Genomic DNA, 19,631 nt, shown 5'->3' with positions numbered 1-19,631 from the left:
AGCAAGGCTGAGGAGGGTGGCGGAACCCTTCCTTAGGCGAGAAGAGCTTCCCGCCCAATCGTGGTTGCGTCTCCTAGGTCACCTGTCCTCCCTGGCTCGTCTGGTTCCAAACAGCCGCCTCAGGATGAGATCCCTGCAGTGGCGGCTCAAGTCCCGGTGGAATCAAGGATCCGATTCCTCGGACGTTCAGGTCCCGATAGGATCTTTGGAACGGACGGACTTGCGGTGGTGGCTGGTCGACGAGAACCTGCGGAAGGGAGTGAGTCTTCTCGTCCTCCTCCCGGAATTGACACTGTTTTCGGACGCGTCAAAAGAAGGATGTGGGGCGCACGTTCTGAACCAGAGGACCTCAGGCCTTTGGTCAGAATCAAAAAAGGGCCTGCACATCAACCTGCTAGAGTTGAAGGCCGTCTTTCTGGCTCTTCAACAGTTCCAACGAACCCTGGCGGGTCATTCCATGGTGGTGATGAGCGACAACACCACGGTAGTGGCTTATATCAACAAGCAGGGAGGCACTTTTTCGCAGCAGCTATCCCATCTTGCAGTAGAGATTTTGAGGTGGATCGAAGTCCACTCGATAACACTATCAGCTCGCTTCATTCCTGGCAAGAGGAATGTGCTCGCCGACAGTCTGAGCAGGGCCTCGTAGATAGTGAGTACCGAGTGGTCTTTGGATCCTCAGATAGCCAACAAAGTCCTGACTTTGTGGAGTTCCCCGACCGTGGACCTGTTCGCGACAGCGTTGAATTTCAAGCTACCTCTATACTGCTCCCCAGTCCAGGACCCCAAGGATCTCTGGCAAGATGTTTTCCAGCAATGGTGGGACAACATCGACATGTACGCCTTCCCACCGTTCTGTCGGATGAGAAGGGTGCTCAACAGGACCAGACTATCGGTCAACTGTTTGATGACTCTGGTAGCTCCGTTATGGCATCACGCGGAATGGTTCCCGGACCTTCTGCAGCTCCTGACGGAACTCCCGAGGGAACTTACTCCACGACACGAGCTTCTCAGACAACCCCACTCCAACGTCCCTCACAAGGCCGTGGCCTCGCTTCGGCTTCAGGCTGGAGATTATCCAGCGTCTCCACACGGAGAGAGGCTTTTCGCAACAGGTTGCGGAGAGAATGTCTCGGCACCTGCGAAGGTCCTCTGAGGGAGTCTACCAGGCGAAGTGGAGAGTCTTTTGTGGTTGGTGTCGTGGGAGGGGTATCTCTCCACTCGATGCCACTATTCCAGCAATAGCGGACTTCCTCGTATATCTGCGGGAGGAAATGCTCCTTTCTGTCTTGGTGGTGAAAGGCTATCGCTCAGCCTTAAGCTTGGCCTTCAGGCTGAAAGGCGTGAACATTTCTTCCTCGCTAGAACTCTCTCTACTCATACGTAGCTATGAGCTTACCTGCCCCCAGTCGGAAGTGAGACCTCCTCCTTGGAACGTGGTTCGGGTCCTCAGGGGTCTTAAGAGACCTCCCTTCGAACCATTACGCCAGGCCTCCGATCGCCACCTGTCTTGGAAGAAGGCTTTCCTGCTCGCTTTGGCTTCGGCCAAGCAGGTTAGTGAACTTCATGGTCTCTCGTACAACATCGCCCATTCAAGGGGATGGGGGAGGTAACGTTCAGGTTCGTCCCTGAGTTTGTGGCCAAGACTCAGAATCCTGGAGTGCCGGATCCTCGGTTCAACTCTTTCAGGATCGCGAGTCTCCGCTCTGTAACAAGCGACCCAGACCAGCTGCTACTGTGTCCAGTGAGGTGTCTGAGGTACTACTTGAAGAGATCGGCTGCAGTCCGTCCTCAAGTGCGAGCATTGTTTGTGAGCACAGGCAGGACGAAGAGGAGGGTCACCAGGAACACCATCTCAGCTTGGATTCGAAGGGTTATCCACCACGTCTTGAATCCAGACCCTCCTCTGTCACGTCGCCCTAGGGCACACGATGTCGGGTGTTGCTATGTCCCTGGCCTTTAAGAGAAACTTCTCTGTGACGCAGGTGCTTCAAGCGGGGGTCTGGAAGCGTCAGATGACCTTTACAGCCCACTACCTGCAGGACGTGACCCACAGGAGCCTCGATACGTTTTCTATCGGGCCTGTGGTGGCTGCGCAACAGCTGATCTAACCTCAGGCTCCTTTGTAGACAAGTAGCAGTAGGTTGAGGGCGTTGTTACCCGGTTTTAGTCTGTGTGAATGAAAGAGTATGTCTGACCCTTACTTCTTTCTTCATTCTCCCCTCTCTTGGGGAAGCAGCATCTTGGTCCTCGCATAGCTGACCTCGACCTCTGCAGGTAACCCATGCTTCCTTGTGCTCCTAGTATTCAGCTTAATACTGTTGCGTCCCCCATACCCTGACGAGGTGGTATTGGGAACGTCCTATCCTAGATTCCTATCTAAAGGTCTCAAGGTCAACTTCATAGGACGAGTCACACTTTCCTCCACACACAACTTATGTAGGCCACTCGTTCCTGGCGAAGCAAGGAACTTGTGAGGTGCAGGGGCTCCTTCTCTCAAGTGCTACTCTCTGAGGGATGGAGTCCCCGGGCAAAGCTGAAGTCAGTAAGGCTGGGGACTTGCCACCCTTCCTAATGGGTAAGTTACCCAATGTAAACAGCGTGGTTTGTATTTCGGTTACGGAACAAATGACAAATTCGTAGATAATTTGTATTTTTCCTAACCATACAAACCTTAGCTATTTGCACATATTTGCCCGCCAACCCTGGCCCCCAAGTCAAGTCCTACCTCTAAGTGAAGTGAAGCAAATCACCGGTGTGTGGGGGGGAGGGGTAGCAAGCTATCCCTTCCCCTACCCCCACTAACTAGCGCGGGGGTAATTAACCCTCGTTAAAAACTATTGGCTCGTCATTTCAGCTACGCTAAAAGGTAAACCCAATGTAAATAGCTAAGGTTTGTATGGTTTGGAAAAATACAAATTATCTCCGAATTTGTCATTTTGGTCTGCATGAATGAAAAGGTTTGACTGGCCCTTATTCTTTTCTTCATCATCTCTCTTGGGAAAAGCAGCATCCTGGGTTCTATGCATAGCTGACCTCAAACCCTGGAGGTGAACCATGCTCCCTTGCGTTCCTATTATTAAGATTAATACTGTTACGTCCCAATACCCTGACGAGGTGGTATTGGGAAAATCCTAGTCTACAAGTTTCCATCTAAAGAACTTCAGAACAACTTTCTAGGATGAGTGACACTTCATCATACCTCCACACACAGCTTGTGTAGGCCGCAGACCTTATGTAGTAAGGGTTTAGCGAGGTGCAGGGACTCCTTATTTCTTGGGTGCTTACACACTCAAATAAGGATTCCCCGGGCAAAGCCAAAAGCCAGACTGGCTGGGACGTCCACCCATCCTAATGGGTGAGTCACCCCTATTAAATAGCATGGTTTGTATTTCAGTTACGGAACAAATGACATTCGTAGATAATTTGTATATTTCCTAACTATACAAACCTTAGTTATTTAACCAAACTTGCCTGCCAGCCCTATCCCCTTGAAGTCCTACCTCCAAGCAAAGGGAGCTCAAGCGTAGGTGTGTGAGAGGGGGGTGTAGCAAGCTACCCTCCCCTGCTCCCGCTAACTAGCGGTGTGGGTAGTAAACCCTCGTTAAAAATTAATGGCTCGTCATTTCAGCTACGCCGAAAGTAATAATCCTATTAAATAGCTAAGGTTTGTATAGTTAGGAAAAATACAAATTATCTACGAATTTGTCATGTTGTTGAAGCTCAGCATTCCTTTCGAGAAGTTTATTTGTAGTTGAAAATTCTCGCAGTTTAGAAGTGGAATAGTGTGAAAATTGGGATCTGTTGCAATTGCTTTATCAGCCATATTCTCAATTGGTGTTCATCCAATGGAGCTCTTAAATTGTTAGGTTTAGAATGTGTTATAAAGGCTATTTTTATATTTATTCTTTTTTTCTTCTTGTCAGTTCCCATTGTTTAAATGTTGTACTATAGTTATTTATTCATTTCTGATTTTCTTTTTTGTCTTAAATTAATTATTCTTTATTAATCATACTCCAATCAGCATCAATGACTGTTAATTTTATGATGTCGGATAATTAACAATCATTCATTCGTTCATTTTGTTATTTTTTTACAGCATCAGACTTATCATGATAAGAGGGATTGACTGTGTCGGTGACAGTTGTGATGGGACCCTCCTTGACTTGATGTTCTCATCGTTAGTTCTCCTTTTAGGCCTAGATGCCTTGACAACTGCTTCAAATGTAGAGAGATTGAAGAGAGATCTAAGGGTAAGTGGTACTACAAGGGGATTGTACTGTATGCAGTAAAGTAGATTTACATAATGTATTTTAGCATTCAATAGGTTATAAATCTAAAATTACATATAGGCAGGATACATGAAAAACAGTTGAGTACATGTGCTGTACTGTACACATAGTACACATAAGCCTTTCACCTCAGAAAGTTACCAACAAGTCATGTAAGATATGCAGTATATTCAATTTTAAAGACGGAAATGTAAATTTGAGTGATGACACTTTTAGCTTGATTACTTTTGAACTAGGCAGTCAAAACGATTGTACCTCCAAGTGGAAGTTTTATCAACATAATTAGATAGAAGTGTTCTATCTTCTTTGGTTAAAAAACTAAGCCTGGTTCTGTGGCAACTGTAGACATGTTCATTTGGTGAAACAGGAGACTTATCATCTTTGAAAAAGGAGTATATACTGTATATCTCATTTGACTATAATTAATTATGCCCAACTAACAGCTTTAGTCCAGAGAGTGTAAGCTTTATATCAAAGTAAATGTAATTTGACCTGATATTGGTATGCTAAGAACGTCTTTAAAAAATGTGAAGCCTTGTCTCTCCTGAGGAATATATTTTATTCTTTTATTCTTGAGTGATAGCTGAGGAGACTTACCAACCAGTCTGCAAAGGGGAAAAAAGAAACTGGCAACTTGAACACATAACACCTTACAATAATGAATTTTGCCCAACTTCCTGGCATGATAGTGACCAAATAGTATGCAATTTGAATTTTACTATGATGTGAATGTGATAGAAATAAACATACACACAATGTGCTCCCTCGTATATCACCTAAGAGGTCCTGGGTTCAACCCTATGTCATACAGATTTTTTCCTATACTTTGCTTGTTGATGTGAGTGTTTATTTCCAAGGTAATATTAGTAGTGGTAATAGTAATAATAATGATGAAGCAATGGATTTAATCAATATGAATATGTGAATGATTACTTACTTCACATCAAATGTTTTTTCCCTTGAGTAAAAGCTATCACCTTTTGTTTAGATTTATGATCTTTCCATTTTGATCAGTACTAGATACATCAGTTTAAATGCATAATTTGAAAGTAAAGCCTTAAGTAAGGGATTGTGTGCTATATCTCTCCAACAGGATTAGCTGATAAAATGTACAAAAAAAATTCCATCTAAGCTTGTGATTTGTGCATTGCTTTTCCTAGAGCTTGTTATTTATTGTTATTAATTTTTTCAGCCATGTTATCCTGTACTAGATGAACTTTTATCAAGATCTATAGGCGAAGATCAAGGCTTTTCACATCTAACTGGTTGTGCAGAGTGTCTTCTACCTTCAGAACAGCATACTTTACAAGTAAGAGTTTAATTGTAATTTCAGCAGCATTCTTGAGTTACCGTAAAGTAGAACACCAAATCACATTGCTAGGCTCTTAAGTACATAAGATTAATTTTATACTGTGCTGTATGTTAATTTTTGGACTCAAGCCATGTCGTCCTGATGGAAGGGTCCTATTGGTAGCTTTCTATGGGATATTTGGCTTAAGTGATATTCCCAGAGAATTGACCTTTAGGTCTCCAGAATTCTAAATCCTGGCACGAATACTGTATCCTTAAAATTTCTCTTAAGGATATCGTATAAAATCAGGGGACGTATATCTTCATACGACACATAGGAATCTTCACCCCGAATAGCGTTTTCGTTTCGAGGGTGAAGAGTGACGAAAATAGAAGGGGAGCTGTTATCAAGGTTACCCTTCCTCCCATACTATTACAAGGCTCCAAGATGGTGCTCATTCCCATTTCAGTAGCAATTGCGCACGGTGGTTTTTTCCCTGTTAGCTAATGTTTTGATCGTTATTGAGAGGAATTATCATGCAATCTCCAGCCTCTTCTGCCTCTGGAAAGTTGAGTATTTATTCTTAACTGTGTATAATTTTTAGCTTCTGCTTCACAGTAAAATTAGTTTAATTTAATGTGTTTTGGAGCTTGGCCGATCACCGGAGGCGCCATGGGCGCTGTCGTTTGTTATGCATGTATTATTTAGTTAGCAGAACGATTTTCCCGGTTGTAATAGCATTAATAAATTATGAAAGCTATATAGGCACAATTATACTAGTAAAGATATATTTATACATACAAATTTCCTCTTTCTTATATTGATCGTATACGTTAGAGTTTCGGCGATTTAGGTAACCGAGATCTCACCCTGCGCTAGGCTACCTAGCCTATACGTTTCAGTATACTTTCATACATTATCCCCGGTTACCCTTGTGTATCGTTTTAATAATTCAACAGGAGATAGTATATCTCCTAGAATTATTTATATAACTCGATACTCGTCTCCTGTGGAGATTTAAGGGTAATCCCTCTTTCCCTCTGAGTGCCGCCATAGGCGACAACCCTATCTTAGTCTTGCCATAGAGTAGTGCACTCAGGCTTGACTAGGCTAGTGTTTTCTGTCTCCCACCCTTGCCGGTGAGTATCTCGGTTTGGGTTTTCGTCAGAACCTCAGAGTACAGTATTCAGTCTTTATGCCGGCGGCTGAGCAGCAGGGCGAGTAATCACTCCCCTGCTGACTTTGAGCTGTCGGCATAGGAGGCTATGCCTCCCTAGGCCCCCAAAAGTGGTAGTATGATGCCACCACCTTCTCTCCTGCGGTCTAGAAGACTAGTCCTGTTTCGGCAGACCCTAGGCTGAAGAATAGATATTCTTCTGCCGCCGAGGATGGCGCAGATACTGAAACAAAGTTTCACCCTTGTGTGGAAGTGGCGGCAACCCTGCCGCCTTTTTCTACACTTGATACAGGACCCATTTCCCTGTCCCTCTCTGTCCTTTAGCGATGGCCTAGCTATCACAATGTGGCCGTCGTCCTACAATCTCACCGGTTGCCTGGTAGATTGTGGTGCCAGCCAGGCTCCTACATAGGCAGCTGTATAGTCACTCTGTCTTTCCTTTATGGACGCAAGGCTCAAGGAAAGGTTGTGCCGGCTGTGACAGCTGCCGGTGGAAGACCCCTCTGCTGTTGAGTGCTCTTCAGTCCTTCCTTGGACTGCCATCCACTTTCCTGAAACCGGCAGTGACTAACAACGGATCTTGTGGCTGGATAGAAGCTTGAATGATGCATTCTCCCCTTCCATTTGAGCCCTCATTCTGGAGGAATGCAGTAAGGTTATGTACTTACATCCTCATTTATTGTAGATATACATTTTAATAAGGCAGCCCTTCTCTCCATGCTTTCTCTCTCTGTCAGCTAGTGCCGCCAGGCACTATCCCAGCTGGCAGCATGTCGGCTGGCCCTGTGCCGTCAGGTACCGCCGGCTGGACCAGTGTCGTCAGATACTACCCAGCCGGCGACATGCTGGCCAGACTGTACCACCACGTGCTAGCCTAGCCGGCAAGATGCTGGCTGAACTACAGTACATGATTATACAGTAGCCAGTATATTTGCAGTATAGTATATACTGCTGACAGAAAACTATAGTATATATTATACAGTAGTTATTTTCCAACATACCTTGGGTATCCTTGCACAGTCTATTGTTGAGACCAATCCTATATTGAAAGAAAAGAATTCCTTCAATACACTGATTAGTAATCAGTTAATACTTACCCCACAATATTAAACAAATTAAGAAGGGTCAGTGGTAGTATACACTTATTCTATCCCTAGAGGTTAGAAACCTTCTCTTTTGAGTTTGCCCTGATAAAACAAACTCTATTACCTTAATATTGGGGGAGGTCACAGCAATTGGCAGGACAGGAGACACAAGTATGTGTCCGTTCCTATTTCCCTTCTAGCTTACTATCCTAAGCTATAATGGTTAAAATATTAATATTAATATTTTGCATAAGATTTTTATCATGTGAGATAAACAACCACATACTCATTTAATTTTCCTTTCTTTAGAGGAGAAACCACGGAAGAAATGTGACGTCATCTTTTGCAACCATAGGAGTAAGGACTTCTATGGTCACAAAGCATGCAGGTCTCATACCCCCTGCACCATCACTACCCTAACCCTGCGGTACTGGGACCCCCAAGACTGCAACACCTGCCGGACCTTGGTGACCAAAGGTTTCGATGACCCCATATCAGTGGAGTTGAGGGATGCAGCATGAGAAAAGCTGCGCAAGTGGGTACGAGGGTTCCAGAGGAACTCTCCCGGACCGTACCTACCAAACGACAGGATGTGAAGTTTGCTGTTCCCGAAAGCGGGTAGTGAAGCTGTTGTGCCCCAAGCACGACCCGGACCTCCGTGCGTCCAGATTGCCATCGAAACGGATGTCAGTGAAGCGTTACAAGGCATGGACATCCATCAGGAGGAAAGAATGTCTGAAGTGTCCACAGATACTGAAAAGGATCTACTGAATGACGATCCCGAGGAGGAGTCTACTCTGCCTCCGGAAGAAGAAGAAGTGTTTGAGTTGGAGTCCCTTCCGTCTGTGCTGGCACCAGAGCCGTTACCCTCGACATCATCTGCTTCTACCCCTATATTGAACGACATGAGCCAGGCACTGGCCCATCTGACAGCTTTAATGGAGAGCATTTGCAAGCAAGGCAAAGCACGGGAAGCGAAACTTGAGAGACTCACCGCCTCCCGAGGGTCATACAAGCGACTCAGGGTCCAAGACCTCTCATCCTGCTCCGAAACCAATCCCTGGAGGTATGTGGAGATTATGTCGATTACTAACGGCAAACTTTACATCTCGGAGAAAATGGGAGCCGTCCCCTAGGTGACATCCAGTTCTGGCCAAGCTTTAACGCTTACCCAGAATGCTTCATTTGACTGAAGCAGGAGCCAGCGTCAAAAGAGGAGACGGAACCAAAGGAGGTCATGGTTTTTTATCATGACAAGGCACAGGCTCTCTTGTCGAGCAATCTGAAGAAAGTGGGTTACACGAACTCGAAAGTGTCCGCCTTGAGCAAGAAGCACCCTACCTTTCTTGCTCCTGCTTCCATAGCCTTTCCCTTTACGTCAAAGGCTTTTAAAGCTGTTGCCAAGGCAGTGGAGGCAGGAAAACCATGCCCTGCACTAGAGGAATGTAGGTCTCTGTCGTTAGCCCTGCCCATGGAGGATAAGGAATGGAAAGAAGTCCACCTAACCTTCTCAGTAGGGAAGTTGGATGCAGATATCGCGGGACGACAGTTCAGTGAGAATCTCCCGAAAATGTCAGACTTTCTCTTGCACAGGGAGCAAGAGACGAAGGAGAGACTGGCGGCATCCTTATCCCTACAGAACTGCATTGAGATGAGTGCAGGTCTGAGAAGCACCCCAGACATGCTCATGGTCATGGCCAAAATGCACATGGCCACCTTAGTAAAGGACCTGTACGTCTTTGTGAAGGCTAGGAGAGCCTGCAGGGAGTTCGTGTTTGCTGCAGCAACAATAAAACACGAACCCAGGAAACTGATTTCTTCCAATATCTGGGGTAAAGACCTCTTCCTAAATGAAGTGGTCAAGGAGGTAGTTGATAGAGCCGCCACTTAGAATAGGAACCTTCTCCTAAGTGGGGCATCTCATCAGAGCGGAAGTCTTCTACGGATGCGGGTCCCCAACCTAAGAGGAAGACTAAGAAACCCAGACTACACTTTCGGCCTGCCCAACAACATCCCACACTCACCATGACTGCGGTGCCCCAAGTGGTTGCTCAACCACAAACCACATTCCAAGTGGTGCCTCAGCAGCTGGTTGCCTAGTCACCAGCATTCAACCCTGGGTAAACCACTACCTTTCATCCCAAAGGTAGAGGCTCCCGACGGGGCTCCTCAAGACACCTCTCACGAGGTAGGGGAGGACGCGGTCAGGGAGGTAAACCCTCCGGACAATCGAAGCAATGAGATGCTTCAAGTAGGAGGGAGGCTCCAACACTTTCAGGATCGTTGGACCTTCGATCCTTGGGCCCACAGCCTAATCAAGAATGGACTAGGTTGGAGGTGGAACAAGCTTCCACCATCATTTCCTCAATTCTTCCAGCACTCCTCCCCCTCATTGGAAGAATTTACCCTAGAACTTATGAGCAAAAGGGTTATAAGAAGAGCAAAGTCCATCAAATTCCAGGGAAGGCTTTTTTTGTGTTCCCAAGAAGGACTCAGACAAACTCAGAGTCATTCTGGACTTGCCCCCACTCAACAAGTTCATCAAGAACAGCAAGTTCAGGATGTTAACCCTTCAGCACATAAGGACCCTGTTACCAAAAGGGGCGTACACAGTCACAATAGACCTGGCAGATGCTTACTGGCACCTCCCAGTCAGCTGCCCCCTCTCCTCCTACCTAGGATTCAAGCTACAGAAGAAAATGTATGTCTTCAGAACCATGCCCTTCGGTCTAAACATAGCCCCAAGGATCTTCACGAAACTTGCAGACGCAGTCGTTCAACAACTACGCCTAGAAGGTGTTCAGGTAGCAGCGTACCTGGATGACTGGCTGGTGTGGGCAGCATCCAGGACGGCTTGTCTGCAAGCATCCAAGAAGGTGATTTAGTTCTTGAAACATCTAGGATTCAAGATCAACTTTAAGAAGTCTTGACTCTCTCCAGCTCAGGAGTTTCAATGGCTGGGAATCCATTGGAACTTGAAGTCACACCATCTCTCCATTCCCCCCAGGGAAGAGAGATTGCGGGGTCTGTCAAGAGACTACTGAAATCCGACAGGATCTCAAGACGCCTACAGGAAAGAGTACTGGGCTCTCTCCAGTTTGCAGCAGTAACAGACCCAGTGCTAAGAGCCCAGTTAAAAGATGCGTCAGGAGTCTGGAGAAGATACGCATCGAACGCTTGAAGAGGTCTACAAAGACCGATACCGGCCTTACTGCGATCACTTCTCAAGCCGTGGTCGAAGGTCAAGAGCCTAACGAGGACTGTGCCCTTACTACCACCTCTACCATCAGGATGCCTCGATGGAAGGATGAGGAGGTCACTCTCACCAAAGGAAAGTCCAAGGGACTTGGTATTCCCGGTTCAAGACCTTTCACATCAATATTCTGGAGGCTATGGCAGTCCTCTTGTCATTGAGAAAACTCTCCCCTCGCAGATCAGCCCACATCAGGCTGATCTCAGACAGCGAAGTGATAGTGAAATGTCTGAATCGACAAGGCTCGATATCGCCCTACATCAGCCATGTCATGCTAGCCATCTTTCTTTTATCGAAAAAGAAAAGATAGCACTTATCAGCAGTCCACCTACAAGGGTTCCGCAGTGTGACGGCGGACGCTCTATCCAGGCTAAAGCCGATAGAGTCAGAATGGTCCCTAGATGCAGACTCATTCTCCTTCATCTTGGAACAAGTCCCGGTACTGCAGATCGATCTCTTCGCAACGAGCGACAACAAGAAACTACCTTGATATGTAGCCCCATACGAGGACCCTCTAGCAGAGGCGATAGACGCCATGTCCCCCGACTGGAACGAATGGACCAGGATTTACCTGTTCCCTCTGACCAGTCTCCTTCTGAAGGTCCTTAACAAGCTGAGATCCTTCAAGGGAACAGCAGCTTTAGTAGCCCCCAAGTGGCCCAAGAGCAACTGGTTCCCTCTGGTAATGGAACTGGAGCTGAGGCTGGTCCCTCTACCGAACCCTGCTCATCTTAACTGGTTCAGAAGTCGACTGTCTTCGCTTCATCACAGAGAACCCAAAACCTTCATCTCATGATTTTCTCACCTTAGCAGTTAAGAAAAGATTTTGGGATCTCAAAAAGCAGTATAGACTTCCAGAAGAATACAAGTCAAAGCCAACGAGAAGACAATACGAATCGTCTTGGAAGATGTGGGTCGCTTTTGTCAAAGCAAAAAACCCAAAGGAAGTCTCAATAGACTTTGGCCTGTCCTTCTTCATCCACCTTCATGAACAAGGCCTAGCTGCCAACACGATAACGACAAGTAAGTCAGCATTGACTAGACCTCTTCTATACGCTTTCCAAGTGGACCTGACAAACGAAATCTTTAACAAGATTCCGAAATCATGCGCTAGACTTAGACCTGCAGCACCTCCGAAGCCCATTTCATGGTCTTTGGACAAAGTCTTACATTTTGCCTCGAACTTGAATAATGAAAATGGTTCTCTTAAGGATCTTACTCAAAAAGTTATTTTCCTGTTCGCTTTAACCTCAGGGGCTAGAGTTAGTGAAATAGTAGCCCTATCAAGAGATGAGCGCCACATTCAGTTCACAGAAGTGGAAGAACTGAATCTCTTTCCTGATCCTACCTTTCTCGCCAAGAATGAGCTACCCACTAAGAGGTGGGGTCCCTGGAGAATCTGTCCTCTGAAGGAAGATGTCTCTCTGTGTCCAGTAGAATGTCTAAAGGTCTATCTTCGTAAAACTTCAGACTTCAGGGGAGGACAGCTCTTCAAACGAGAAACCTCAGGATCTAACTTATCCCTAAAACAACTGAGAGCGAAGCTCACATAGTTTATTCGCAGAGCGGATCCTGAATGTACACCCGCAGGTCATGATCCAAGAAAAATTGCTTCTTCACTGAACTTCTTTTAGTATCTGGACTTCGACCTTTTTCGCTTATATACTGGATGGAAGTCATCCAGAGTGTTTTACAAACATTATGGTGGTGGCAGGTAGTGTACTAAAACCTGTCGTCTAGTGCTGCGATGAACTGTGAATTGATTGGGACTCTCAATTCGGGTGAAAAGGTGTTGACACCTACAGTGCAATATCTTTTATATGAGTGTCACCAAGGTGACACTAGGACTGTTCAAATTTTCAGGTGAAGAATTATACAGATAACACTTGTGCCGCTTGTACATAGTACAGTATAGTACACAGTTTTGATAGTATCCAACATTTACTGAAATTATATTGATAAATTTAACTAATTTTTCAATTATTATGGTAGCATTAACCTTTTATTCCCTTTCAGGTATAAAAACTTTATCTGTAACTGTTGCATGTATAATTCTATTTTGTTCCAACACAGAATACTTACCTCGAACTACTTTCTTAGGAGTATCTGGGATCTCCTCCCAACCGACCAGAGTTTTGTGTAGTTTACCTATAGTCCCGTTTTCTATGAGGGGTAACCTCAGGTGGAGTGGAACCTGCCCTGAGGCTATCCCCCAGGTCAGAGAGCATGCTTGCTCAGGACTCGATCTCCAGTAAGTTCTCTGGTCGCGTCGTGATAACATCCCGACGGGCTCTCCTTACCCAGTGTGACCCTGTGTCTCCGACCCCCTTTTTGTGTCTTTCGCGGTCCCCACGTGGACCCATTGTTATTATTATTATTATTATTATTATTATTATTATTATTACTATCCTAGCTACAGCTCTTTTTGGAAAAGCAAGATGCTTTAAGCCCAGAGGCTCCAATAAGGAAAATAGCCCAGTGAGGAAATGGAATAAGGAAATAAATAGCTGAAGAGAACAAATTAACAATAAATCATCCTTCCTACCCTTATCCTCTGTGTTACGTCATGTAGGGGTAGCTTATGTTCTCCTTCAGCCACGTGTCCGGAGTGCGAGTCCTGGAACGTGGTGCAGTGGGTGCGCTTCGGCACCAAGAAGAAGAATGCTTCCAAGAGGTTTCACAGGAAGACGAGCCTCTCCTCTTACTTCTCCCGATGCATCGTCGAATGGAGCTTCTTTATTCACCCATCTTCCCCTACCCAGAGTAGGGGACGAGGTAAGTCAGTTGTGGGGAAGTGCCCATTGCTCTTCCCCAGGAGTCTGAGCGGGTGCGGTATAGCACCAAGAAGATGTAGGCGACGAAGAGGTCGCCTGAGAAGACTAGCGCCCCTTCCCCCCTTGCTTCGCCGGACTTCTCGTCTGACAGAGCTTCCCTACCACCCTCCCCTACCCAGAGTAGGGGACGAGGTATGTCCGTTGTGGGAAAAAGGGCCGCGGCCCTTCCCAAGAGTCTGATCTTCAGGATAGTGGGCTTGTGGCGTCGTTCCAGACGAGGGAGGGGCGGGAGTGTGTTGGGAGACGGAGTCCTGGTGCAAGCAGGCCACATCTCCACTGATGACCCCATGTGGGGAAAAAATGTCCCTAATTCTTCTTCAGCCTCTTTGGCATGTTTTTCAGTCACTTCTGCAGCCGAGGACGTCGCCGAGAAGGAGCCTCCCAAGACGGGGCGCTGAGGAAGCTCAGCAGCGGCACCCGACGGAGGGACTCATCATGGCAGGTTCTAGTCGACAGGCGTAAGTCCGCGAAGGGTCCGGCTCCATCCGCGCAGCAGAGAGAGTCGCCCCTTTGGTCTGGCAGTCGAGTCCTGACCTCCAAAGGCCACCTAGCTCGGCACGAGCGCAGTGGTCCCAGGACGGAGACCCCCGTTCCGACGGTGATGCCCGCCCTTCGACGTGAACCCCGGCAACCCTACAGCAGGCTCTGGCAGGCCGGCATAAGTCCTCCAAAGGCCACCTAGCTCGGCACGAGCGCAGTGGACCCAGGACGGAGGCCCCCGTTTCGACAGTGATGCCCGCCCTTCGAGGTGAACCCCGGCAACCCTACATCAAGCTCTGGCTGACCGGCATAAGTCCGCGAGGGTGCCGACTCCTTCCGCCCAGCGGAGAGTCGCCCCTTTGGTCTGGCAGCCATGTCCCACCCTCCAAGACTTCGACAGCCAGGTCTCGGTCGACAGGTATAAGCCCGCGAAGGTTCCGACTTCTCCCGCCCAGCGGAGAGGGTCGCCCCTTCGGACTGGCAGCCTTGTCCCAGCCTCCGGTCCTTCGTTGGCCAGCCCTGAACGGAGGAACCAACCAGCCAGCACGGGGAGCCCGTGGCTCCATGGATATCCGTAGGAACTCCATCCTTCCAGCGGAGGTAGCCGCTGGATCGACCCGACAGCATGTCATCCATACCCGGTACCATGACTGCTTCATTCAGGCTTCGTGTTCAACCGCTGGTATGCCAGGGTACTCACACCCCACGGATTCCCCGGGAGGGTGTAGACCCATGGTGGCTACCTCCGTCCTAGTGGCTTCATCCGTGATGGAGATAGCCGCTCCATCGTCCTGGCCAGCCCCATTCAAGCATTGGAGGTGGCCACTGACACCCATGATGGCTCCCTCCGCCCTGGCGGCTCCATCCGTGATGGAGCCAGCCGTGCCATCGTCCTGGTCAGCCCCATCCAAGCATTGGAGGTGGCCGCTGACACACCCGTGACGGCTACCTCCGTTCCGGCGGCTCCATCCGCGATGGAGCCAGCCGTGCCATCGTCCTGGCCAGGCCCATCCAAGCATTGGAGGTGGCCGCTGATTCAGCCATGATGATTGCCTCCGTTCCGGCGGCTCCATCCGTGATAGAGCCAGCCGTGCCATCGTCCTAGTCAGCCCCATCCAAGCATTGGAGGTGGCCGCTGACACTCCCATGACGGCTACCTCCGTCCCGACGGCTCCATCCGTGATGGAGCCAGCCGTGCCATCGTCCCGGCCAGCCCCATCCAAGCATCGAAGGCGGCCGCTGACATGGCAGGGTACTTAAACCCCACGGATCTCCCCGGGAGGGGGGAGACCCATGACGGGTACCTCCGTCCCAGTGGCTTCATCCGTGATGGGGATAGCCGCTCCATCGTCCCCGCCAGCCCCATCCAAGGCATTGGAGGGGGCCGCTGACACACCCATGACGGATACCTCCGTTCCGGCGGCTCCATCTGTGAGGGGGCCAGCCGTGCCATTGTCCCGGCCAGCCCCATTCAAGCATCAGAAGAGGCCGCTGACATGGCAGGGTACTTAAACCCCACGGATTTCCCCGGAAGGGGGTAGGCCCATGACGGCCCCATCCGTGACGGAGGCAGAGTGGTTTTTCCCCGAGCGGGTCGAACGGGGCTATTGCCTCTCCAGTGCCTGCCTCAGTGGCCGATGGAGAGGGAGCCCCGCACCTTTGCCCAGTGCCTCTTCGGCTCCGTCCGCCCTTCGGATGTAGAAGTTGGCACTCGTAATCTTTCCCTTGCCTTCCTCCCCGTAGGGGAGCTTCGACTCCTCAGTTAACCTTCAGACCCTCCTACTCAGACAGGCCGCGGCTCTCGAAGGAGTTAGGAGGGGAGGCCCCCCTACTCCTGCTGATGCCTCAGGTGGGGGAATGCCTCAAATGATATTGGCAAACATGGCGGGACCTCAGAGCGGATCTGGGGACCGTAGCAGTACTAAAGAAGGGGTACAAGCTTCCCTTCCTAGCGGACCTCCACCTCGGATCCCAGATCAACAGGGGGAGTGGTTGGCATCCAGAGCCCCCTGGAGAATAGCAATATTGCAGGAAGAAGGCTCGGCAATGCTGGCGAAAGGGGCAGTAGAACCAGTCGAAAACCGAGTCCAGGGTTCTACAACAGGCTCTTCCTGGTGGAGAAGGCGACAGGGTTCTGGAGACCTTTCAGCCCTCAACAATTCGTGTACAACACCGGCTTCAAGATGGACACTCCGAAGTCGGTCCTAGCGACCTTGAAGGAGGAGGACTGCTGAGGTCCATAGGCCTCGAAGCCGTCTGCTTCCAGGTCCCTGTCCATCCCTCCAACAGGAGGTTCTTAAGGGAAAAATGGAGTACCTAAACATGGCAGTTCAAAACCCTATGCTTCAGACTGTCGGCAGTCCTCAGGGCTTCACGAAGGTCTTCTCAACAGTTTCAGGCTGGGCGTACAAACAGGACGTCCGCCAGATTCGGTACTTAGGTGACTGGTTGTTGCTTTCAGTCCCAGAGGAAGTACTGAGGGAGCAAGACGAGCAGCTCCTGCAGTCCTACAACGTCTTGAGTATCTTCATCAACCTGGAGAAGTCCCGGCTGATTTCCTCCACCAGGATGACCTACCTAGGGTTGGTTCTAGACTCCCGGATGGCGAGGTCCTTCCCCTCCGAGGAGAAACTGGACACCCTGAAACAGATACTCTGGCCCTTCCTGTCGGGCCAACCCAGGAGAACCAAGGACTGGCGAAGACTGATAAGACTCCCCGCACTAGATAGTCCTGGTGTCCCCAGAGACGAAGGAAGTCCTGGGGTGGTAGCAATCGTAACGAACACCCGCAAGGGAATGCCCTTTTCTGCCTACCCTCCAGAGATGCTCCTGTTCACTGACGTATCCAAGGAGAGCTGGGGTGCTCTTCTTCTCGACAAAATGGCAAAAGGTAGATGGGAAGTCGAGGGGACGAACCTGCACATATACGTGCTGGACATGAGGATCGTACAAAGAGCGGGCCTAGTGATCGTCCATCCACCCCGGGGAAGCTCCGTGGATCCGGGGTGCGACAACGCCACGGTGGTGGCCTACGTGAAAGAGCAAGGAGGACTGAAGTCGAAGTAACGGTGCAATCTCACGATGGAGTTCCTAGACTGGGCTGAAGTGGAACAAATTCATTTTTCAGCCAGGTTCTCTCCGGGGAAGAGGAACGTCCTGGCCGACGGCCTCAACTGGAAGGGTCGAGTGGTAGGGCCCGAGTGGTCTCTACACCCAGAAGTGGTCAAAACCCTCTCCCCTTGGTTTGTTTTTCTGTGCCAGATCCAGCAGCAACGTTCGAGGAAGCCTTCCAATGAGACGGACGTCCAACCTGTGGGTGACTTTGGTAGCGCCCTGGTGGCCAGAGAGGGAGTGGTTCGCGGATCTAAAGGAACTGGCATGCCTTACACCTGGGTCACTTCCAGATAGGCCAGACCTTCTCCGGCAGCCTCACTTCCAGAGGCTCCACGAAAACCCTTGGTCCCTCCTTCACGCGGGGAGGTTATCGAGCGTCTGCTGAAAAAGGAAGGATTTCCGTCGAGGACAGCATCAAGGATGACAGGGTACCTGAGGCGTTCGTCAGTCGAGGTGTACCAGGCGTAGTGGGCTACCTTTTCTAAGGGGTGCTCCTCGAAGAACATCAGGCCGTTGGGGGCCTCCTTTTACTAGATAGCAGACTCCCTGGTCTATCTCAGGGACGAAGTGGGCATGTCCATCCCAAGTCTTCCTCCTGAAGGACATAGACCTGGGTGCCTCCAGGTAGATCTCGACGCTCTTCAAGAGCTTCGAGCAGTCGTTTTTTCCCCCAAGTCGTTAGAGTGCCCCAGGGGGATGTGGCTAGGGTACTTGAAGTTGATTTTGGTACCTCCCTTCGAGCCTCTAAAAGACATTCTAGACAGGGAGCGCACCCTCAAGGCAGTCTTTCGTTTAGCTCTGGCATCAGCAAAGAGTAGGTGAGATTCCTGGCCTGTCGTACGAGATCTCATACTCGAAGGGCTGGCGAGATACTACTTTCAGATTCTTACCCTCCTTCGTAGCCAAGACTCAGAATCCAGTTGTTTGGGAACCCAAAATAGAATTGTTCCCAGTGCCAGCTATTCCTCGCTCGGACAACCCAAGGGACTTGCAGTATGGGAGTTATTAGAAAAGACTGCTAGACTTCACCCCGAGATCAAGAGTCTGTTCATTTTCCTCGGGACTGTGAAGGAGCCACTCTCCAAGAACACTTTCTTCTTCTGGATAAGGCAAGTGATCGTCAGGCCCTACAGTAGTGCAGGGGTCCCCTTTCCAGGAAAGCCCAGACCCCACAACATTAGGAGTCTAAATGCTTCTTTGGCATTTGGGAAGAACATGGCAGTGGGCCAAAGCCTGAGGGCAGGTACTTGGTCTATCCAGTCGACCTTTACGGCTCACTGCTTGAAGGACTACTCAAGAAAGTCCCTGGGCGGGTTCTCGCGCGGTCCCGTCATTTCCGCGCTCCAAGTGGTTTAAGGGTGTAGCCCCAGTGGTAACTGCGGGTAGCGAGTCCAAGAGACACAGGTTCCCTCCTGATCCCCTTTGTTCTTCCTTCCCATATTCCCTTACCGGAAAGGGTTCGGGTAGCCCCCCTGAAACTGCCATGGAATATTTATTTATTTATTTATTCTTTATTGACAAAACTTTATATACATTGTAGTACAATAATTATATTTAGTTTACACAAAACAGTGGGTTTTATTCTGTAACAATTATACATTTTCCCCATTACATTATAAAATCTTTTATCCAGAAAAATCATATTTTCTTCCATAAAGAAATATAAGGCTATTAATCAACCATCACAACAAACCCCTTATACATCAACACCAAAACAAAACAAATATTTAATTATAAATCTTTAACACTTCAAATATATACTGGCACAGGTCAATTACGTGGTTTTCTTCTCCAAACAGTGCGTCTATGTTCGTATAATTAAGATTACTAAATTTCTGCCTCTTCGATCGTGACATTGTACATTCAATTAGGACATGCATTTCATTCTGTACTGTCTGTGAATCACAATTACACACTCGCAACTCCCTTGGAGTTCTACTCCACCTTCCCGTCTCTATTCTTAGGTCGTGGGACATTAAACGTAATCTAGTGAAGGCAATTCGTATATAGTCTGGTACATAAACATTTTCACTGTACACTCTATGCCTTTGCAAGGATCTATTTAAAATTTCTCTGTACATATAATATTTTGTTGCTGTTTCAGG

At 48.6% G+C, this 19,631-nt stretch overlaps 1 protein-coding gene across 1 annotated transcript in view; it reads left to right on the top strand.

The window, feature by feature from the left end:
* Nucleotides 1-19,631, top strand: part of LOC137626057 (protein fuzzy homolog) — an 86,355-nt gene that overhangs the window by 31,825 nt on the left and 34,899 nt on the right. The window contains exons 3-4 of the mRNA XM_068357140.1: nt 4,100-4,253; nt 5,485-5,601. Coding sequence (XP_068213241.1) covers nt 4,100-4,253; nt 5,485-5,601 — 271 coding nt within the window. The remainder of the gene's footprint in view (nt 1-4,099; nt 4,254-5,484; nt 5,602-19,631) is intronic.

Source organism: Palaemon carinicauda, chromosome 33 (genome assembly GCF_036898095.1).
Source record: "Palaemon carinicauda isolate YSFRI2023 chromosome 33, ASM3689809v2, whole genome shotgun sequence".
Lineage (NCBI taxonomy): Eukaryota > Metazoa > Arthropoda > Malacostraca > Decapoda > Palaemonidae > Palaemon > Palaemon carinicauda.
The sequence above is the reverse complement of the archived record's forward strand: the minus strand, read 5'-3'. Positions and strand labels throughout refer to the sequence as shown.